Source organism: Schistocerca serialis, chromosome 12, assembly GCF_023864345.2.
Source record: "Schistocerca serialis cubense isolate TAMUIC-IGC-003099 chromosome 12, iqSchSeri2.2, whole genome shotgun sequence".
Lineage (NCBI taxonomy): Eukaryota > Metazoa > Arthropoda > Insecta > Orthoptera > Acrididae > Schistocerca > Schistocerca serialis.
This window is the reverse complement of record NC_064649.1, coordinates 33038216-33058199: the sequence shown is the minus strand read 5'-3', so window position 1 is coordinate 33058199 and position 19984 is coordinate 33038216. Positions and strand designations below refer to the sequence as shown.

Genomic DNA, 19984 nt, shown 5'->3' with positions numbered 1-19984 from the left:
AATGAATCTGAATGAAGGAGACAAAAGAGAAGAACAGTAAGAAAGGGAGGAGGCAAAAAAATATGGGGAGGGGGGGGGGGGGGGGCGGCAGGCACAGAGGTAAATGTAAACAGGCAAATGGGGGAAGGGGAAGTGAAATACAAACTTGTGAGAAATTATTTTGGGAAGAATGTGTTTTGTTGCAGCATACAGTGAAAGATTGTTGAAGTCCTTCAGAAGCTGTGGGTTTGTTGCTCCCATATGGGTGATATTGGATAATGATACTGCTTCTTTGCAGCTCATTTGTGGGGATGGTTGGAGACTTAGGAGCGTGACTGACACTGCACAGAATATCTGTTTACTATGTTTCGGGGTTGTTCCCCTGCGTCAAACCTCTGAAAGAAAAACTGATCTGTTGAAGAGAACTCTGACAGAAAATATTTTCAAAAAGTTCTGATATATTTTCATCTTAATTCTTTAAACAAGTTCAGTATTCTTATTCACATTGAGCAAATAGTAAAGGAAACAAGGGGAAACTTGGAAGAGGAATTCAAGTTCATGAAGACAAAATAAAAAAATTTGAAGTTTCCCAATTACACTGATTTCTGTCAGACAGCGCAAAGGACTTGGCAGAAAAGTTGAATGAAATGGATAATGTCTTCACTTCACAAAATAAGTCCTATGATGGACACCATCAGAAATAATAGAAAGATAGCAGAATGTAGTCCACACAATGCCAAGGGAAGCAGGGAACATATAAGGTAATGTGGTATAACCATGATTTGTCAAGTGAATCTGTTGTAGAATACATAATATGTGAGTAGGACACAAAGAGAACAGTCACAGAAGTCGAGGTAATGACTTCCAAAACCCTAGGGAACAGTCACTGCCTGTAAGTAGTGACAGGTTAGAGAGAAAGGGGGCAGAACGAAAGGAAAGGAGGATTACAGTGTGGAAGTTTGAAGAAGAGAAATGCAAAGAAGAATTTTAGTAAATAGTAGTGAGCAACATACCAAGAATGAAATGCATGCAGCAGAGGAGGAATCAGGAAAGTTAAAAAATGATGGAAATTCAGAAAACCAGTGATAAACACTGGAAAGAGACCCTGATGGAATGACAGCAGGTGAGGAAGTTGCAAAGAAAAATAAAGCATTCTACATGTGTTATTTGGAGAAGACAGAAGAATGAAAAAAGGCATACACTTAGAATAAGGTGGCTACAGGTGATAGCAGGAGAGAAGAGGAAATGGATGAAGAGTGGACGAAAACTATGGAAGAGGACAATGTGGGGTATAAGAAGATCCCTATGGTATGGTTAAAGCTAAGAAAAAAAGGCATGTTGGAAGATGCCAAATGATCAATAAAGAAGTAAAGGTAGTTTTAGTTGGTAATGTACAGGGAATCAGAGATATGTGGATGGGATATTTTCAAGTGTTACTAAATGGCAATGGAAATAGGGAAGAGGAAAATGAGGAGCAGATAATGTAGAGGATCTGGAGGTGGACGTAACTGTCTTTATCAATTCCACTACTGCTGTCAAAGAAAGGAGGAAAAGCATTCTTGCCCATGGAAGTAATTGTAGAGGTGGTGAGACCAGCTGATACTGTGACAACAGTATGGAAAGAAAGGGCACCTGAAGGTTGAAAAAAGGACATCTTAGTACTAATTTTGAAAAAGGGTTCCAGGAGACTCGAAATTATAGGGCACGTAGTATGATGCATCGTGCTACTAAATTATTTGAGATGATTCCGGAAAAGTACAGTAGATAAGAGGAGCACAGAGAACCAGTGACTAGATCAGGAAGGTCGACTGTGGATTCAAGAGCTCGAAGACAAACTATAAATATTGTAAGGATTTAATAATGGTTTTCCTAGACACTGAGAATATGTAAGATAGTGTGAAAGGTAGCAAGATGCCTGAAACCCTTAAGAAGAAGAAGAAGAAAGGTGGGGGAATTAGAAGCCTGATTACAAGAAGAATGGGAGGGGGGAGGAGGGAATTAGAAGAAGAATGGAGTGTACGAAGGAAATGTGAGATAGGTAAAAATAGAAGGAGAAAAGACAGCCTGGTTTGAACAGAAAAATGACCTGAAGCAAGGAAGTGCACTATCCCCTCTACTTTCTATCACCATTATGGATAACAATGACAGGTGTACTTGTACAAAGAGGACATGAAAATAAGAAGTCAGTGGTATTTGAAGACGATTTAATGGTGTGGGGAAATGGAGGAGGAGAGGTGCAAGAAAGGCTAAATATACTTTAAGACAGAAAAAAGATATGCACAACCAAAGCATTTCTGAATGGCACAGAAATCTGTCAATGTAATTTGTGTGTACAGACAAGTAAATGATTACAATTTCAATTTCAGAAAAATTGGATGGTTCATTCCAGAGGAAGAGCTCCACAAACCGAGCATATCAATAACACCTTTGTCTTCTTCTGGCCCTTGTGTAAGCATATGTGCAGCTTGACACTGATTGTAGAGATGTTGGACACCCTCCTGAGGGACATCATGACAAATTCTGTCTAACTGCTAAGTTAGATCGCCATATCTCGGGCTGGCTGGAAGGCCCTGCCCATAATGCTCCAAACATTCTCCATAGGGGAGAGATCCGACTACCCTCCTGACAAAAGGTACGGCTTGAAAATCACGAAGACATTAGTAGAAACTCTCCCTGTGTGTCTTGCTGAAATGCAAGCCCAGTACAGCTTGCCAAGAAGAGCAATAGAACAGGGCGTAGAATATTGTCGATGTACCACTATGCTGTAAGGGTGCCACACTTAACAACCAAATGGTCCTATGCTCGACAACAGAGTCCTGCTATAAAAAGAAATGGCACCTCAAACCAGCGCTCCAGGCCGTAAGGCACGCGACAGTCAGGTCGGTATCCCACCATCACTTATCGACTGGTTTAGACTTGTTTTCAGTCATAAGTCCCACTTTCAACAGAGTCTCGATGACCTGCGAAAACGTGTCTCGAGATGCCCCAGAGAGTGGTAGGATACCAACACGACTATTGCTTGCAGTACGGCCCATCAACCGGGAGTAATGGTCTGGGGTGCCATTTCTTTTCATAGCAGGACAACTTTGGTTGTCATTCGTGGCTCCCTCACGGTATAGCAGTACACTGAATATTCGATGTCCCACTTTGTTGCCCTTCATTGCAAGCCATCCTGGGTTTACATTTCAGCAAGATAATGCCCACCCACACACAATGGGAATGTCTACTGCTTGTCTTCATGCTTGCCAAACCCTACCTCGGCCAACAACATCGTAGGCTCTCTCCTCAGGCGTGAACATCTGGAGCATACAGACAGGACCGTCCAATCAGCTCAGGATTTTGATAATCTAATGTGCCACTTGGCCAGAATTTGGCACGATATCCCCTCATGAGTACATCGGACAACTATACATCAATGCCAGGCCAAGTAACTGCTTCCACAAGGACCAGAGATTGACCAATGCCTTACTGACTTAATTTCAGAAGCTTTAATTAATCTTTCACTTTTTCTGAAACTGCAATCATTTGTTTTATCTTTGACTTGTTCAGTATCACACATATATTAGGATTTCTTGGATCAATCAAATGCAGACAATCATGTGGTTAGAACATTGCTCTTGTAACCATGGTCAGTTTTCTGATGTTGGAGTTGTCACTTACAAACAGCTCCTGGATTGGTTCCTCATTGCTGAAGTAATAGTTCCCTCCTCAGAGTAGAAAGGGGAATTGTTTGGGGAAGGTGAGAATTAGGGCAGTTCACTCAAAACCCAGTATCAAAACAACTCAACTCACTGTTTCTGAGGATGAGGGTAAAATTTATCTGACTTATTAGGATATTTGGATCAAAACAGTACAGAGTGTTATGGGGTTAGAACATTTAGTCGTTTTCAGTTTTCCAATTTTGAGCTATCACTTACGAATAGCTCTTGGATTGGTTCCTCAGTGCTACAGTAATAGTTCCCACTTCAGAACAGAGGGGGAATCATTTGTGGAATGTGGGAATAAGACATTTCATTCAGAACCCAGCATCAAAGGAATTCATCTTTCCGTAGGATGAGGGGAGAGATGGTTTTCCTAAACTTAAAATAGTTGGTTCCCTCACATTTTGCAGTTTTATTAACCTTGCTTCTTTCTTTTTTAATCGTCTCATAACTAGCTCTAGCTCCACCCTGAGGAACAAACTACTGTTAGTTCCAAAAGCTAGCGTATTGTCATTTTTAATATGTGCCTACTGGCAGCACTGAACTTTCAATTCCTCAAGATATGTTGTAGCTTTCAAGTCCATAATTTTAGAATGAATTTTCCTTCTGATATGCATACGAGGTACGGCATTTAAAACCTTTTTGGACATATCTATATTGGAAGAACATACCTATTTAAATTTTTTTCACTGAACGATAAATGCCACTAACTGTCCAAAATCAAAACAGTTTACAAACTATTGATAAATTATATCACAGGCAATACACATCAGATTAGTATGAAAGGAGATGCAGTTATTATTAGCTCTTCAATGAGAAACTTTTTTAATGGCGAAAATAATGATTCTCCAGAATATAATACATTCCTTTGTCCGTACTGGTCTACTTTCTAGCACAGATGTCACTGAAATGGAAAGCAGTTGGAACAATTCATTGGTCTGTTCATCAATGAATCAAACTACTTTTTGTGTTAGCCGGGAACTATGTGAGCATAGTAGTATTTTGTTTCCTTCAAGATGATTTTTTTTTTTTATGCGAGTCCTCTTGCCTCTCACCAATTCCGAGACTTGCTTGTCATTTCCCAACACTTTTTAATCCCTTTGACATTGGTTGATTACAAAGCTGCCCGCCACAAAAATAAAAAATAAGTTTAAGTATTTTTCCCTAGAGAACCCACATCTCTATACATAAAAGGCAATGTCCTGACTCACTAACTCATCATTGCCCATTCCAAATCACTAAGGGCAGAAACTTCAAACTTTTACAGCAGGCATCATTTAAGACGGGCTTTTACGAAATTCCACCCCTAAGGGAGTGAAACAGGGAATGAAAAGTTTCCTTAATTATTTCATTATGAAAGTATTTTCAAAGCTAAATCAATGACAATTTGTATTTAATTACTGTTAGAAATAAAAACTACAAAATTCACTGTTTTTCTGTTTTTGGAAAATTAGTCCCTAAAGAGGTGAAATACATGAAAATTTAAGAAATTTTTTCTTTATATTAACAGTTTTAAAGCTATGAAAATTGGCATTTCACTTGTCAGTTAAATATAAAGACGTGTGTGTTAGGAGATGACAGTTTCTAAGGAAATATCATCACAAGAACACACAACACAATTAAACACCTTGGACTCGGAATGAGGTACTGCTAGAAGTAAAGACATCACAACAGGTTGCGAGTCGTGCTCAGGTAGCTCAGTCAGTAGAGCACTTGCCTTTCACCGGCAAAGGTCTCAAGTTCGTCTTCAGTCCAGCACACAGTTTTAATCTGCCAGGAAGTTTCACCTCGGACTCAAGCCATCACAACTGCTTTTTGGTCAGAAGTACATTCAGAAAAGACCATGCTTCTGTCGCTTTAGTGCGAAAAGTTTAGAAGGCATTGCAATTTGTGAATATAAAAATTTGATTAAAGAAAAACATATCTGTGCAGACCATACACATTGCACCAGCAAAGCAGCAGGTGTTAAGCTAGTCTTCAATTAAAAAATGGGGTTCCTATTTAAGATTTCAAAGTTGACTCCACTCTCACCCCCTGGGTTGGGGGGGGGGGGGGGGGAGGGGGGGGAGTCTAGCATGGTGTCATTGGATCTCCCCTGCAGAGAGAAACAACTTATCACAACCCCTTTTTAAATCCTCTATGTAGTTTTCGAGATATTCCCAAAAGCAGTTTTAAATGCATCATCCTGTATAAATATTTTAAGCTCTTTTCTTACCTTAGATTGACAAGCTTGCCAGGAAACTTATCAAATGGGACTCCAGTAACAAGGGAATAGTTGAGTGTCAGGCAGCGCAAACCAGACAATTCGACAATGCTGCTCAGACCTGGCTGCAGCTTTGGAAACTCCATTTCTTCCATGGACAATGTGTGAAGATGCGGTAGCCTGGCAAGGCAAGGTATCACGTCCCCGCCAAGACCTTTGCAGCACGATAAGTCCAGTCTGGAACAAACCACAAATGTGCTATTGTTTACCCAGAAAGAGGTGGAAAAAGCAAATTTAATAAATTTTATCCTTACAATGAACGGCATCTGTGAAATAGACCATCTTTGATATAAAGCAAGACAAAATAAGTATCTCTAAGAAAAAGTTACACAAATAAATCACAATCTAATATAGATAGAAAGGGCAGGGGGAGGGGGGGGGGGGGCGCATGTGGTGGATACTTAGGAAGCAACACCACAGCCACAAAAAATGAATGTCACAAAAGCAATACTTATACATGGTGTCTCAAAAGAAAGTTTATATTCGATGGGTCAAAATAAAATCAGGTTGAAGTCTATTGATAAAAATGTTTAATATTGAAATATACAGGTATGGAATTTACTACTTAATGTCCTTTAAATGCAATCCAGCACGACTATGGAACTCATTTAAACGATGAACAAAATTTTGCACGACAGCACAGCACAAACACTGGGATCGCTGCCACTTTGCTATGGATATTTTATTTCAATTGCGAAAGTCCCTGGAACTCTTCTCTGGACTGCATGGGGCCAATTTATGTCACCCCTCCTGGAGATTAATTTGCCATGGAAAATTTCATGAATTTGCTGTACAGTCTGGATGTGTGTGTTGTGGCTCTGTCTTGCTGAAACCATGTTCATTGGTTACCATCAGGGAAGCTCTATCAATTCAGGCACCAAAAAGTCACCTGTCACTATGTTCTGAATTCAATGTAACTGCAGGACCAGTCTTGTCCTTGGGAAAGTATGATCCAATTATTCCTCAAGCCAATATTACAGCTGATACAATAACTTTGTACGAATACTCATACTTGAGCTTAGGATTCACTGCACTCGAGTAGCGGCAATTTTGCTTTACTGACGTGACTGTTCAGGTGAAACAGCCTTGTCTGAAAACAAGATGTTTGAATGACACTCAGCAACATCATTAAACTGCAGCCTACAGCTGGCATTCTGAGACAAATCCCTGCACCAATTGGATTTTGTATGCGTGTAGTTTAAAGTATTTTTGCAGAATTCAGTGCAGTGGTTGTCTATGCACACTTACAACTGGAGAGGTCAGGATCATTACAGACATGCCAATTTACTCTCTCACCCACTTTTTATGATCTTTGTCACCCCAATGTTGGTTTGGCCAGTGTTCACACAGTCTCCTCAAATGTTTTGAGCTATTTCCAGATAAGAGGAACCCCTCGAGCAATATTTACATTGAGCAATTCACAATCACTGCAAAATTTCCTCCATATTACAGTCGCCCAATCAGTTTTTATTAGATTGTCACACACACACACACACACACACACACACAAAACCTACATCTCCCTGATTGGCCATCACAGATTTCACTGAAATTTTATGTGAACATTGACATGTTCCCAGTGAACAATTGTAAAGTTCAACATTCGTCAAAACAATACACTGGCCTAGATCTTATCATTTGTTTGACTCCATGCGCGACTGTGCAGCTGGTGACTGAGCTGTTGTATCCAAGTCAATATTTTGTTTGAAAGAAGTGAAATTTGACCATCTTTTACAACTTTATGCAATCTCTTAAGACTAATAACAAAAGAGTAATTAGTCATTCAGCCAAAACATTTTAGGAAAAATCTCCCAAAAATATTTCAAAGTTTGGCTTGCTATATCTCTGGTATTAAAGATATGACAAACATGAAACTTGGCATGTACAGGTTGTAACCTAGCACAACAAGTTTATCAAATTTGAATTTTCATTTATACTCCATTTTCCAGTACTGAATCAATCACGAGCAAAGTTGATTTTGTATAAAGGTAAAAATGCAGTATCTTATTCAGCAAAAAACGATGTTCTATAAAACTTTACAAACAGTGCTCATTAGAAAGAACATGGTTTTCACTGCAAAAAATTTTATTATTAAGCATTTTTCATTTTCATTTCAAATTATAAATCTACGCCAGTGTTTTGAAGTTCGACTAAATGAATGGTTCTTTTGTGAGCAAACTAACGGATTTTAGTCAAGTAGATGATTCCATAACAATTTTAAAGAATGAAGCATATCACAAAAAATTTCTTCTTTTGATATGATGGATTTTCGAATCCTGTGTTATCAAATGTAACCTATAAATTCCCTGCAAGTTTTCTGTTTGATGGACCCATATCACACACAACTGGCCATATCTCTCACAAATGCTCCCACTTTAGATTCAACTTTTTTATTGCTTGAATCATTTCAGCCAACAAGCCCTTAGGAACAGATGTCTCAGAGTTAGAATAAATGGACTGCACCATTTTCCTACCAAATTTCTGATGACCACAACTTGAGCATTGTTGATAATCTCCTCTGCATGGTCAAAACATGAATCACTGTTTACTTTCATTTCACCAAAGCTGAGAACTAAGTCTTTCATGCCAACTTTAAAAGAATGCAAAATTCCCAAGATTGGCAAAGTTTTACAGAAGTTCTAAATACGGCGCGTACTTCAATGCGAGATTCTTTTAATAATTTCCAAAACAAAATTCTGTCTCAAAATCTGCCAGAAAACCCAAAGAAATTCTGGTCATACATAAAGCACACCAGTGGCGAGACGCCATCAGTACCATCACAGCGCGATAACAATGGGGAAGTCACTGATGACAGTGCCACTAAAGCAGAGTTATTAAACATGGTTTTCCGAAACTCCTTCACCCAGGGAAGACTAAGTAAATATTCCTGAATTCCAATCAAGAACAACTGCCAAGATGAGAAACATAGAAGTAGATATCCTCAGTGTAACGAAGCAGCTCAAATCACTTAATAAAGGCAAGGCCTCCGGTCCAGATGGTATACCAGTCAGGTTCCTCTCAGCGTATGCTGATAAAATAGCTCCATATTTAGCAATTCTATACAACCACTCACTCACAGAAAGATCCATACCTAAAGATTGGAAAATTGCTCACGTTACACCAATACCCAAAAAGGGAAGAAGGAGTAAACTGCTGAATTACAGGCCTATATCACTAACATCGATTTGCAGTAGGATTTTGGAACATATACTGTACTCTAACATTATGAAGTATCTCAAAGAAAATGATTTGTTGACACACAGTCAGCACGGTTTCAGAAAATATTGTTCTTGTAAAACCCAACTAGCTCTTTATACTCATAAAGTAATAAGTGCTATCAACAGGGGATGTCAAATTGATTCCATATTTTTAGACTTCCAGAAGGCTTTCGACACTGTCCCTCAAGTGTCTTCTAACCAAACTGCATGCCTACGGAGTAACACCTCAGTTATGAGACTGGATTCGTGATTTCCTGTCAGAAAGGTCACAGTTTGTAGTAATAGACGGAAAGTCATCGAGTAAAACGAAAGTAATATCCGGCGTTCCCCAAGGAAGTGTTATAGGCCCTGTATTGTTCCTGATCTATATTAACGACCCTAAATTGAAATGACCACATAGATATTGTGGGTAGAGCAAACCAAATACTGTCAATATAATAGAAGGAAACATTCCACGTGGGAAAAATTATATATATATATATATATATATATATATATATATATATATATATAAAACCAAATACTGTGATTCATTGGCAGAACACTTAGAAGGTGCAACAGGTCCACTAAAGAGACTGCTTACACCACACTTGTCTGCCCTATTCTGGAGTACTGCTGTGCAGTGTGGGATCTGCATCAGGTGGGACTGATGGATGACATCGAAAAAGTAGAAAGAAGGGCAGCTCATTTTGTACTATTGCGAAATAGGGGAGATAGTGTCACAGACATGATACGTGAATTGGAGTGGCAATCACTAAAACAAAGGCGTTTTTCGTTGTGTCGGGATCCGCTCATGAAATTTCAATCAGCAGTTTCCTCCTCCGATTGCGAAAACATTCTGTTGGCACCCACCTACATAGGGAGAAATAATGATCATGATAAAATAAGAGAAATCAGGGCTCGCACAGAAAAATTTAAGTGCTCGTATTTCCCGCATGCGGTTCAAGAGTGGAACGGTAGAGAGACAGCTTGAAGGTGGTTCACTGGACCCTGTGCCAGGCACTTTATTGTGAATAGTAGAGTAATCACGTAGATGTTTCAAATTTTGTGAATAACTGATTGGGTTTTCAAAACACTGAGGCACAAATCAATAAAACCTGGAGGAATGCTAATTACCTGAGTCTTCTTTTAATAGTTAGTTCACTTGGAAGATATTTCGGTATGTCCCTGACAAAAGATAATGCTTCATAAGGTAGGAAACCAAGTTTCAGTCTTTGTAGAATCTTCAGGTAACCAGTTAGTGCACCCTCCTTTCATAGCCACTTGTTGACCCTCACAAAAAGCCCTGGATCACCCTCTGAACATGTTTTGGTTTTAGTAAATTGACATTCTTTTGTTTATAGTCTTACTTTTGTTTCCTTAATTTCTAATTGTCGCATTAACATCAGTATGTTTTCACAGTTAATATTTTGTCTAGTAGTAATTTCTTCATTAGTTGGTAATATATTTACCTGTAAAATATTTTCTACTTCTTTATGGTAGCTTCTTTTTGTGCCAGAATATCTCTCTCATTATTAGGCCAGCAGTCATCTACTTCCATTTCAGAAGAATGTTAAACTCTTCACTTTTCAAACCCCTTTCATAATCCTAATCGGTAAAATGTGTTGAGCAGACATGCTTTTTCAACTGAATACTAATCTGCACATTTACAAGCACTTATTTTCATTTCGTCTTGTTTTTAGGAAATATATGAAACTTAATTTCTAACATACCTGTCTCTTACAGTTGAGCAAACTGGCACTCATGCAGCAAAACTATTTTTCACTTAAAAACCTAGACTAAAAAAATCTCAATATTTGATAATTATGGCATAACTCTGTACTCAAGCGCAAGTCTCTAACAAAAATCCACACTGTGATAACCTCATCTTTGTATATAAAAGCAATCAGAACAATACGTTATGGGTACTGTGGGATACTGAGTTTGTCGAGTTCACTCCGACGTCACTGGCATGGCTTGCTCCTGCTTGTACAGCTTTGTATCCCTACCGCGTATTATTGTATCCATGCTACATACTAGTCTCTTGTGGACACTACTGTTGTGGATACTGGAACCAGTCATTAACCGACGATAGTCCAATAAGCTGGAAACTGGATCAAAATAAACAAATCTCACTGGGATAAAAACAGTTTGTTTTTCAATCTTAAATACAAAATTGTGCTACCAAGAAGCAACAAAAATCCATAAAAACTCCATTACTCAGTTACTTTGTCTGCTCTACAGCGCAAAGTCAAGAAGACAGCTTACATTTCAAGGTGTTGCAGACGGTAGATCTGAGAGAAAGCAGCATCAGACAGCAGCTCGGCACCTCTGACACTCAGTTCTCGCAATGCAGGGCACCCACGGCTGGCAGCAATTATCGTGTCACTGTCCACACCGAAACTTTCTCGTAGATCAAGCAGTCTCAGTTTCGGGAGGCCACCAGCCCTGGAAGACGAGTATGCAGTTTATATTACGGCAGGTTTATTTTTCCTCGTAGTGGGAAAAGTCACAGCTATTTGATATTAAATGCCAACGAGGAGAGAATAGGCCCCATGACTGACCTTTTTCTACATTCTATACACAAGTCGGGGAGGCAGGCAGAAATACCACCAACAGAGCATTCAGGTGATTAAGGTTCCTTTATTGAAGGAAGCCTAAGCTAAAGGTCACAATGCATGATCTGTTTCAGACCAAGTGCAGTTGCTGGAACACAAACATCTGGTTGGTGGAACTGATTATCAGGCGGGGAAGTCAAAGTTTTCAATTAGTGTGCTCCAGCTATAGTCCGATTAAAATGACTTGATAGTTAACAGCTGTCACTTGCCAATTTAGTGTTGCCACATTGACTGGAGGGCACCTCTCAGTTACAGGTGACATACAAACACGGTGGGTCACTTCACTAATGCTGTTATCCTGTAATGTGAAGAAATAATGGAAACGGCCACCACGAGGTACACTGGAAACAGCAGATATTATGTCGACAGCTGATTTTAAGCGACTAATGATTGAACTGCAGCAGACAATGTATTTTGTGGCCTGAATTTAAATGCGTGTTTGAAGCTAATCACTATCTCATGATGTGGAATGTATCCGAGAAAATGGCGGTCAACAAGCTGCAGAAGAACTAAAATCACGATCGCTTTGTTTACAGTGATTAAAGCTAACCTCTACAAGCAAACTCGAGACAAGAAATTCAGTTACAGTGCTAAAAGCACACTAATTTCTCACTATCATTGGCTACCTGAAACCATCCTCTCACCGGCTACACAGGCTACTGCATTACTAAAAGGTGAGCACTCCTTGTTGGCACTTTGTTGCTGACAATAGGTGACAGAGGTAGATTCCAAATGAGGAAAGAATGATAGAACAGAAATAAGAGCAAATAAACATCAATACGATGAAAATGGCAAAAAAAAAAGGAAATAAAAATCATATTTAAACCAATTAACCTGCATAAAAATAATGAACTCTTGATTAGATTTTGAAATTAAAAAAATTGTGACATTTGACGAGACACAGCCTTATAAGGTGGAGGTCTTGGCAACAGCACGACACAGCACAAATCTATAAGGATGGTGCTGTAAAACACATAACTACTACTTGACAATAGCTGGGGTACAATTAGTAAAATGCCCATTACATACTTCAACCAATTAGCCAGAATCCTGAGTAATTTTATTGAATTGCATTCCCAATAGACTATATATTCATGTACGAAAGGCCTGTGTTATACAGATAACTTACTTAAATGCCAGAGCAGCTGAGCCGGGTGGTGGTGGATCAATGAGTGAAATCTTAAGTTCCTGCAAGTTTTTTAGACTTCCCAGGGCAGTAAATGCCTCCCTCGCCTCATCACGGACGATGTCGAACTCGTAAAGTTGCAGACGTTCCAAGCTGTCGGCGCAGACTGTCAGCAGCGGTAGGACACACCTGTGTACCAACGGAAACATGGGTTGCGACGTCTAACTTTTGTCACATTTCAGAGCCCAAAAAAACAGAAGACCATATATTTTAACTCCAAGTTAACGGTGCTTATCCTGTACAGAGAGTAATTCCAAATTAATGTTATTTATCCTGTACAGATAGTAATTTCCTGGATTTTCCCCAGCTTTTACAGTTAAAAACACCTTTTCCGGGGCAAAAATACACTATACCCCAGCTTACAGTTTTTTTTTTTTATGTCAAGTGACAACATACTTTCCCTTGAAACTGCAAAATTTATGAATCCTTTGAATGGTAAATGTTTTACACAGATGTAGAACTTCACAGCACTTCAGGAAACAAGAACCAACAAACAATGTGTTTTGGTACATTGCAGCATCTGAATATTTCTGACTAGCACAATTATAAATTTCACACCTGTGCACCGAGCATTTCGTGAGTTACCTGGCCAAATACATATTGCATTGAGCACTTCGATTTTTCCACAGAAAAAGCCATTTGTGTGTGAATTGTTCAAGAACTTACTTTTTTTGAAGGATTATTATACTTTTTGCCATTGTTATTGCATAATTTGTGGTCTATGAAAGAAAATACAAAAACTAACCTTCAAGCTGGGTCTTTTTAGTGTATGTTCCCCTTTAAGATACATCAGACACAAATGTGCTAGTAAAAGTTGACATAATGGCATAAATGGCTGCTTTTCTGGGCTCAGAAGTTTTCTAAGTTTCTGGTACTCAACATATTGACTTTTGAATGCTCCATGATTTAAGAAATTCATTGCACATTCTCACACGTAAAATATTTAATCTTGCGTAAAAGGAAACTGACAGTAAAGCTTCCAAAACTTTTCAAGCTATTCCAAAGCTCGGAATATTTTCCTGAGACTTGTTAGAAATGTAAACAGTTTTGATTTTGCACTCACTGAAAGCAGTTTGTTACCAAATACTGCATAGTCTCTATCCTAAAACCTCTGACATTTTGCTGTCGGCAGATGCTCTAGGGTGTGCACTGCATTTTGTTGTAAACAGCACATTTTCTTTGCAACTAAAGTTTTATTTTGATGTTATTTTCTCATTTGTGTTTTACTGCTGCATTATTATTCTGCAGTAATTGGCTAAAGTAAAATTCTTAATTAAAGAGTTGATCCTTAGCAGTAAAAATTACAAAAATTTAACAAATCTAAAACAAAAATTCCCATAATTCTAAAAAACTCCTAGGTGTTTCCTGGATGAAAAATTCCTGCATTTTTCCAGTTTTCCAGGGGCATATACACCCTGCTGTAATTGTAGCATTACAATGTTCAGTTTTAACTATTACGTCATTTTCCATTAAAAATGGGATCTTTGTTATAACCACACATTAATTTTCATCAAAAGTACACTAAGAAACATTACTAGACATTAGACATTAACAATGGTCAGCTCACACAGTGGGTTCTTTGACAAGTCTCAAAGGCAGTGTGTCTTAGAAAAATGTTTCCTAATCCTGCAGCCAGTGACAAAAGATGGCTTCTTTTTCAGTGTTACACCAAACTAGTAACCCTGGAAATGTTATGACATTTCTAAGTAGAGGCAAAAAGAACTGATGGTAGAATATCACTGATATGGAAGTGTGAAAGTAATGAACCTAGAATGGAGACCTGGGGGACATTCCAAAAACTTCCCAAGTTACAGGTTGTGACTATGCAACCACTCACTCAAGATGGTATTACTTAAATTTTAAGCAACATTCTTCATTGCAATACACCAAAAGCAGTCTAAAAATCATGAAAAGCTGAAGTAGCCAAAAACTGGAGGCAGGAAAAAGTTCTGCTGGGTACTCTTAGAACTGAACTGAGTACAACCTAAAAAATACGGGTCAAACAATGTCACGAGTGGAAATAACACCACAAAAAATATGGCAGCTTTCTTAACTTTGCACGTGGGAACAAACACTGTTTTCTCATAATTTTGTATTTAATAAGTGCCTCATATACACAAGAATGAAATACACTGACCAAATTCTCACTACAAGAATCCCTGCAATACTGTGTTATATGAAACGATTGAATGCATTTGAAACATACTTGTGAACCAAAAGTCAACTCTAGAAAGCTGTACAATTGTATGAGGAGAGGTAGTAACACTCACCTTTTTCCAACCATTGCCCACTTCATGCGTACAGATTTCAGGGTGTTCCTCTTGGCATTCAGGAAGTACCTCAGATCTTCCATATCAATAGTCATCCACCCAAAGTCAACCTCGGCTAGTCGTGGGCACCCGTCACCCAAAGGTCGCAGCACGGGAGTGTTTTCCGAAAAGTACTCTTCCAGATCCAGCACACGTAGGTTCTTTAAATGGGACACTGCCTCTGAGAATTTCTCAGACTTCAGCAGTTCATTGGATATCCTCAGAGTGTGTATCCCAGAACACTTTTCAACCAAGTTCTTCAGCACCTGGAACCAAACAATTCCCTTACTCTGTACACACCCACTAACAAAGGAATGGGAAACAAAGAAACACCATTACTGGTAAAAGCATATGATCAATTTACAGCAATAGAAGTTGCTAATTACCATGACAGATGTACCAGTCTAGTGAAGGAAAGTTAGTAAGCTAACTATTAGTCATGAATGCAACCACTTCATCCACAATCACCAAATTAACTACTTGTCACCTAAAGACTCCTCTAAATGACCAAACTATTTGCCAAACTTAAGTAGTTTTGTCAAGTAACTGACAGTTTGCAACTGTTTTGTGTGTGACACACACAGAACACATCTGACATGTTAGAAATTTTACAGATAGTTATATTGACAAGATGGCAGACATTTGTGTTGATGTATCACTGTGCATTTTAGGCGAGACAGTTTTTCTACAATTTATCTCACACTACAGTCTAAGATAAAAACAAAAGAACAGTAGAGTGTTACCTTTCTACCAGCCATATATTACACAGGAAGATGTTAAGAAGAAAATTAAAATCATATGAGGTGCAACCCAAAATACCTAAGAATTTCACTGTAACAGTCAAACCAGTAACAGAACAACATTCTACCACTAGACGTCTTGTACACGTTTTAGCTACTGCGGCACAAAGTTGCGTCACCTTTGGTGGATGCAGTTGTGGGTTGTTGTGCATGTCTGAACTGTTTCAGTGCTTCCGCAAATTGTGAAATGGATAATGTGAAGGAGCAACGGGTTTGCATCAATTTCTGTTAAATTTGAAGATAACTACAGCTGAAATCCATCAGATGTTGACAATGGCACTTGTTGAGTGTACACCGAGTCAAGCAAGAACATTTCATTTCATTGGTTCAAGTGCTTCAAGGCAGCCTGAGAATCTGTGGAAGATAAACATTCTGGTTGACCGTCTACATGTCCAACATCAGAAATGATAAACTTAAGTGCACAATGTGATTAACAAAGACTGAAGGCAGAAAATTCATAACATTTGTAACAAACTTGGGCTGCCATACGGTACACACCAACAAATTGTATCTGGTGAATCAAACACAAGACGAATTGCAACGAAGTTTGTCTCTCGCCTTCTCCGCATTGAGCAACGAAACATCAGGATGTGCACTGAGCTCCAATGAAGTTCACTGGGTTATACAGATGTCATACGTATTGCATTTTGAAGAGAAACTCAGTTTTTTTTTTTTTTTTTTTACAAACATTCGATATGCGAATCACGAGTGACCCGGCAGATGTCAATACGGTAATCTAATTCTTGCCTTACCCATCCGAGCATGGCATCATCGACTGTGGCAGTCGCTTCCCGTATCCTCTCCCAGACCTCTGCTTCATCATGTGTTATGTGGTAGAGGTGGTACATACACCAGATCATTAATGTGTCCCCACAGAAAAGTCAGAGTAAGTGAGATATGGTGATCAGGGAGACCATTTCATTTCATGAAACAGCTATCCACTTCTGTAGCACGGCCGACCCATCGATGCAGCAGCTCCGTGTTCAGGTAACCACGAACTTCACGATTAAAATGGGGTGGAGCCCCATCCTGCTGAAAAATGAATGGAGAATCTGACTGCATTTGAGGCATCAGCCATTGCTGCAACACGTCCAAGTAAGAATACCCAGTGACTCCTTATGAATGTCTTTCATATGCACTCCACATTCACTCACACTGGGATGTCTGCTTCTCTTTGCCAGGCACAAGCAACCCGCCAGAATGAATTTGTTATGCCAGTGGTACATGGCCACCTTTGTTGGTGACTCCTTACCGTACTTGACCATCGGCAAATTACCAAACTACACTGTGGCAGTACACATGAATAAAACTTTCAGGGTTTCGCTTCAAAATGACACATGTATGATATCTGTACTATGTTTGCAATAAATAATTGATAGTGTTGCTGGACTTTATGTACTCCCTATATTTATCTATTTTAGCCATTCCCTGGAGCAGCAGCTTGTTCTCTCTCTCTCTTTTCATCTGCAGTGCTGAAGTCACTGCAAGAAACGATTTGTCTGCATTGGAAGCCATTCCCATGGTGTTAAAATACTTTGCAACATGATGCACACAGCATTGACAAAAATGGGGATAAAAATTTGACAAACTGTTGTTATGTCTGCATGCTTGTTGGACAAATTCAAAGAAGGGAAATAGTGAATCTGACAAATGAGTGATCATCTCCAGAAGTCTCAAGACAAAGGCCGGTATTCACCATGCAAATGTTTCAGTCTTCTCTGGCAAATCCTGAGTTTTTATTATCAGTGTTACCACTGCTTCCACCATCCTGCACTTTTTCAATACAAGCAAATGCTCCACTTGAAATGTCTACATTTTGGTACAATCTAACTCAACACACTTTCCATACTGCCAACTTGGTTGAAGTCTAGGGAACAAATAGCAGCGTCATCAGTCCCCTATTCGAAGAATATCGAATATGGAATAAGTGACAAATCTGACTGTCTTGTGAAATGTACAAGGTAGTGACAAAACTGAGGCACCAATAACAGTACTGACTCCGGAGATGAGAAAGAGTTGCATGTGACACTGAAGTATATTTATCAGCTTGATCAGCAGGCTAGGTCCGATTACAAACCCCCAGGCCTTATCTGTGGCTGGGGTAAGACATTAACGAAAGTAATAATGCATGAACACAAATACAGTTGACAATAGTAAAACGAGGGGAGATAGATAAACAGGTCGGTAAGTCAGTGCAATGGAGAGTCCTTTGGGACTTGACATACGGCAAGACACATCCTTTCTGCAACCATCCCACCAATAACCCAAGGGATAGTGATATGCACTTATACAGATAGTAATATTATTGCATGGACAAAGTATAGAAGGACAACTCGTTGGTGGAGTTGTCATTTGCACTCAGGTGGTTCATGTGGAAAGGTTTCCAACATGGTTATGAATGCACAATGGATATTAGCATACTCTGAATGCAGAATGGTAGTTGAAGCTAGACACCTGGGACATACCATTTTAGAAACTGTTAGGGAATTCAATAATCCACTGTCCACAGTGTCAAGAGTGGGCTGGGAATACCAAATTTCAGGCATTACCTCTCACCCTGGACAACACAGTGGCTGACAGCCTTAATTTAATGACAGAGCAGCAGCATTTGTATACAGTCGTCAGTGGTAACACACAGGCAACACTGCCCAGAATAAAACAGAAAGCAGTGTGAGATGTACGACAAAGATATCTGTCAGGCCAGTCCAGTGAAATTTCGTGTTAATGAACTACAGCAGCAGATGACAGGTCTGAGTGCCTTTGCTAACAGCATCACATCGCTTGCAGCACCTCTCCTGGGCTTGTGATCATGTCAGTTGGACCCTAGATGGCTGGAAAAACTGTAGCATGATCAGATGAGTTCCAATTTCAGTTGGTAAGAGCTGATGGTAGGGTTCAATTATGGCACAAACCCCATGAAGCCATGGACCCAAGTTCCAAACAAGACACTGTGCAAGCTGGTGGTGGCTTCATAATGATGTGGGCTGTATTTACATGGATTGGACAGAGTCCTCTGGTCCAACTGAACCAGTTATTGACTGGAAATGTTTATGTTCAGCTACTTTGAGACCTTTAGCAACCATTTATGGACACTCCCCACCAATCATGGAATTTGTATGGATGATAATGCGCCATGTCACTGGGCCACAATTGTTCACGATTGGTTTGAATGACATTTTGGACAATTCAAGTGAATAGTTTGGCCACCAGACATGAATCCTAGTGAACATTTATGAGACATAATTGGGAGGGCAGTTCGTGCACAAAATCTTGCACCAGCAACACATTCACAATTATGAACAGCTATAGGGGCAGCGTGGCTTCTTCCGGGGATTTCCAATGACTTGTTGAGTCCTGCACTGCACAATATCAGGAGGTATCCCAAGACTCCTGCCACTTGAGTGCATATTCAAAGTGCTACAGATGGAAATAGAACCCACTTTCACCAAGGACTCAAAAAACTTATGTGCTTTTCTGTCACATGCTAGTACCAAGGATGAGGAATCAATGCCACATTCGTAGGAATTACATGAAAGGGCACAGTTAAAAGGAATTTTTTAAAAAGTGTAAAATAAAAACGAGTGGAGTCACTGGTAGCATGGTAGGATCAATGACCCTATATATGGCAGGAGGCACCCCATCCCTAAACAGATTAAAACATTAGATCTGAGAATAAAAACAAGTTCCTGAGATGAAACAAAGAACCAGTTCAACTGTCCATATTTCATCAACCAACATTAGAGGCAAAGTGTTTGGAAGACTGTGCACATCATGGAGACCCAGGAGGAAGGGGATTCTACTTGAGAGAGAGAGAGAGAGAGAGAGAGAGAGAGAGAGAGAGAGAGAGATTGTTAGAAGTGTCTGAACTATCATAGGGAAGGTAAATTGTAGAATTTAGGAAAGTGGGGTTCATCTATGACAGAATGTATAA

General features: G+C 39.4%; 1 protein-coding gene across 1 annotated transcript in view; it reads right to left on the bottom strand.

Moving 5' to 3' along the window:
* The window catches only part of LOC126428143 (F-box/LRR-repeat protein 7-like), a 44373-nt gene that overhangs the window by 5206 nt on the left and 19183 nt on the right, over window positions 1–19984 (bottom strand). The window contains exons 4-7 of the mRNA XM_050090052.1: window positions 15215–15519; window positions 12888–13073; window positions 11409–11588; window positions 5896–6120 (exon numbers count right to left, since the gene is read on the bottom strand). Of these exons, the coding sequence (XP_049946009.1) occupies window positions 5896–6120; window positions 11409–11588; window positions 12888–13073; window positions 15215–15519 (896 nt within the window). The remainder of the gene's footprint in view (window positions 1–5895; window positions 6121–11408; window positions 11589–12887; window positions 13074–15214; window positions 15520–19984) is intronic.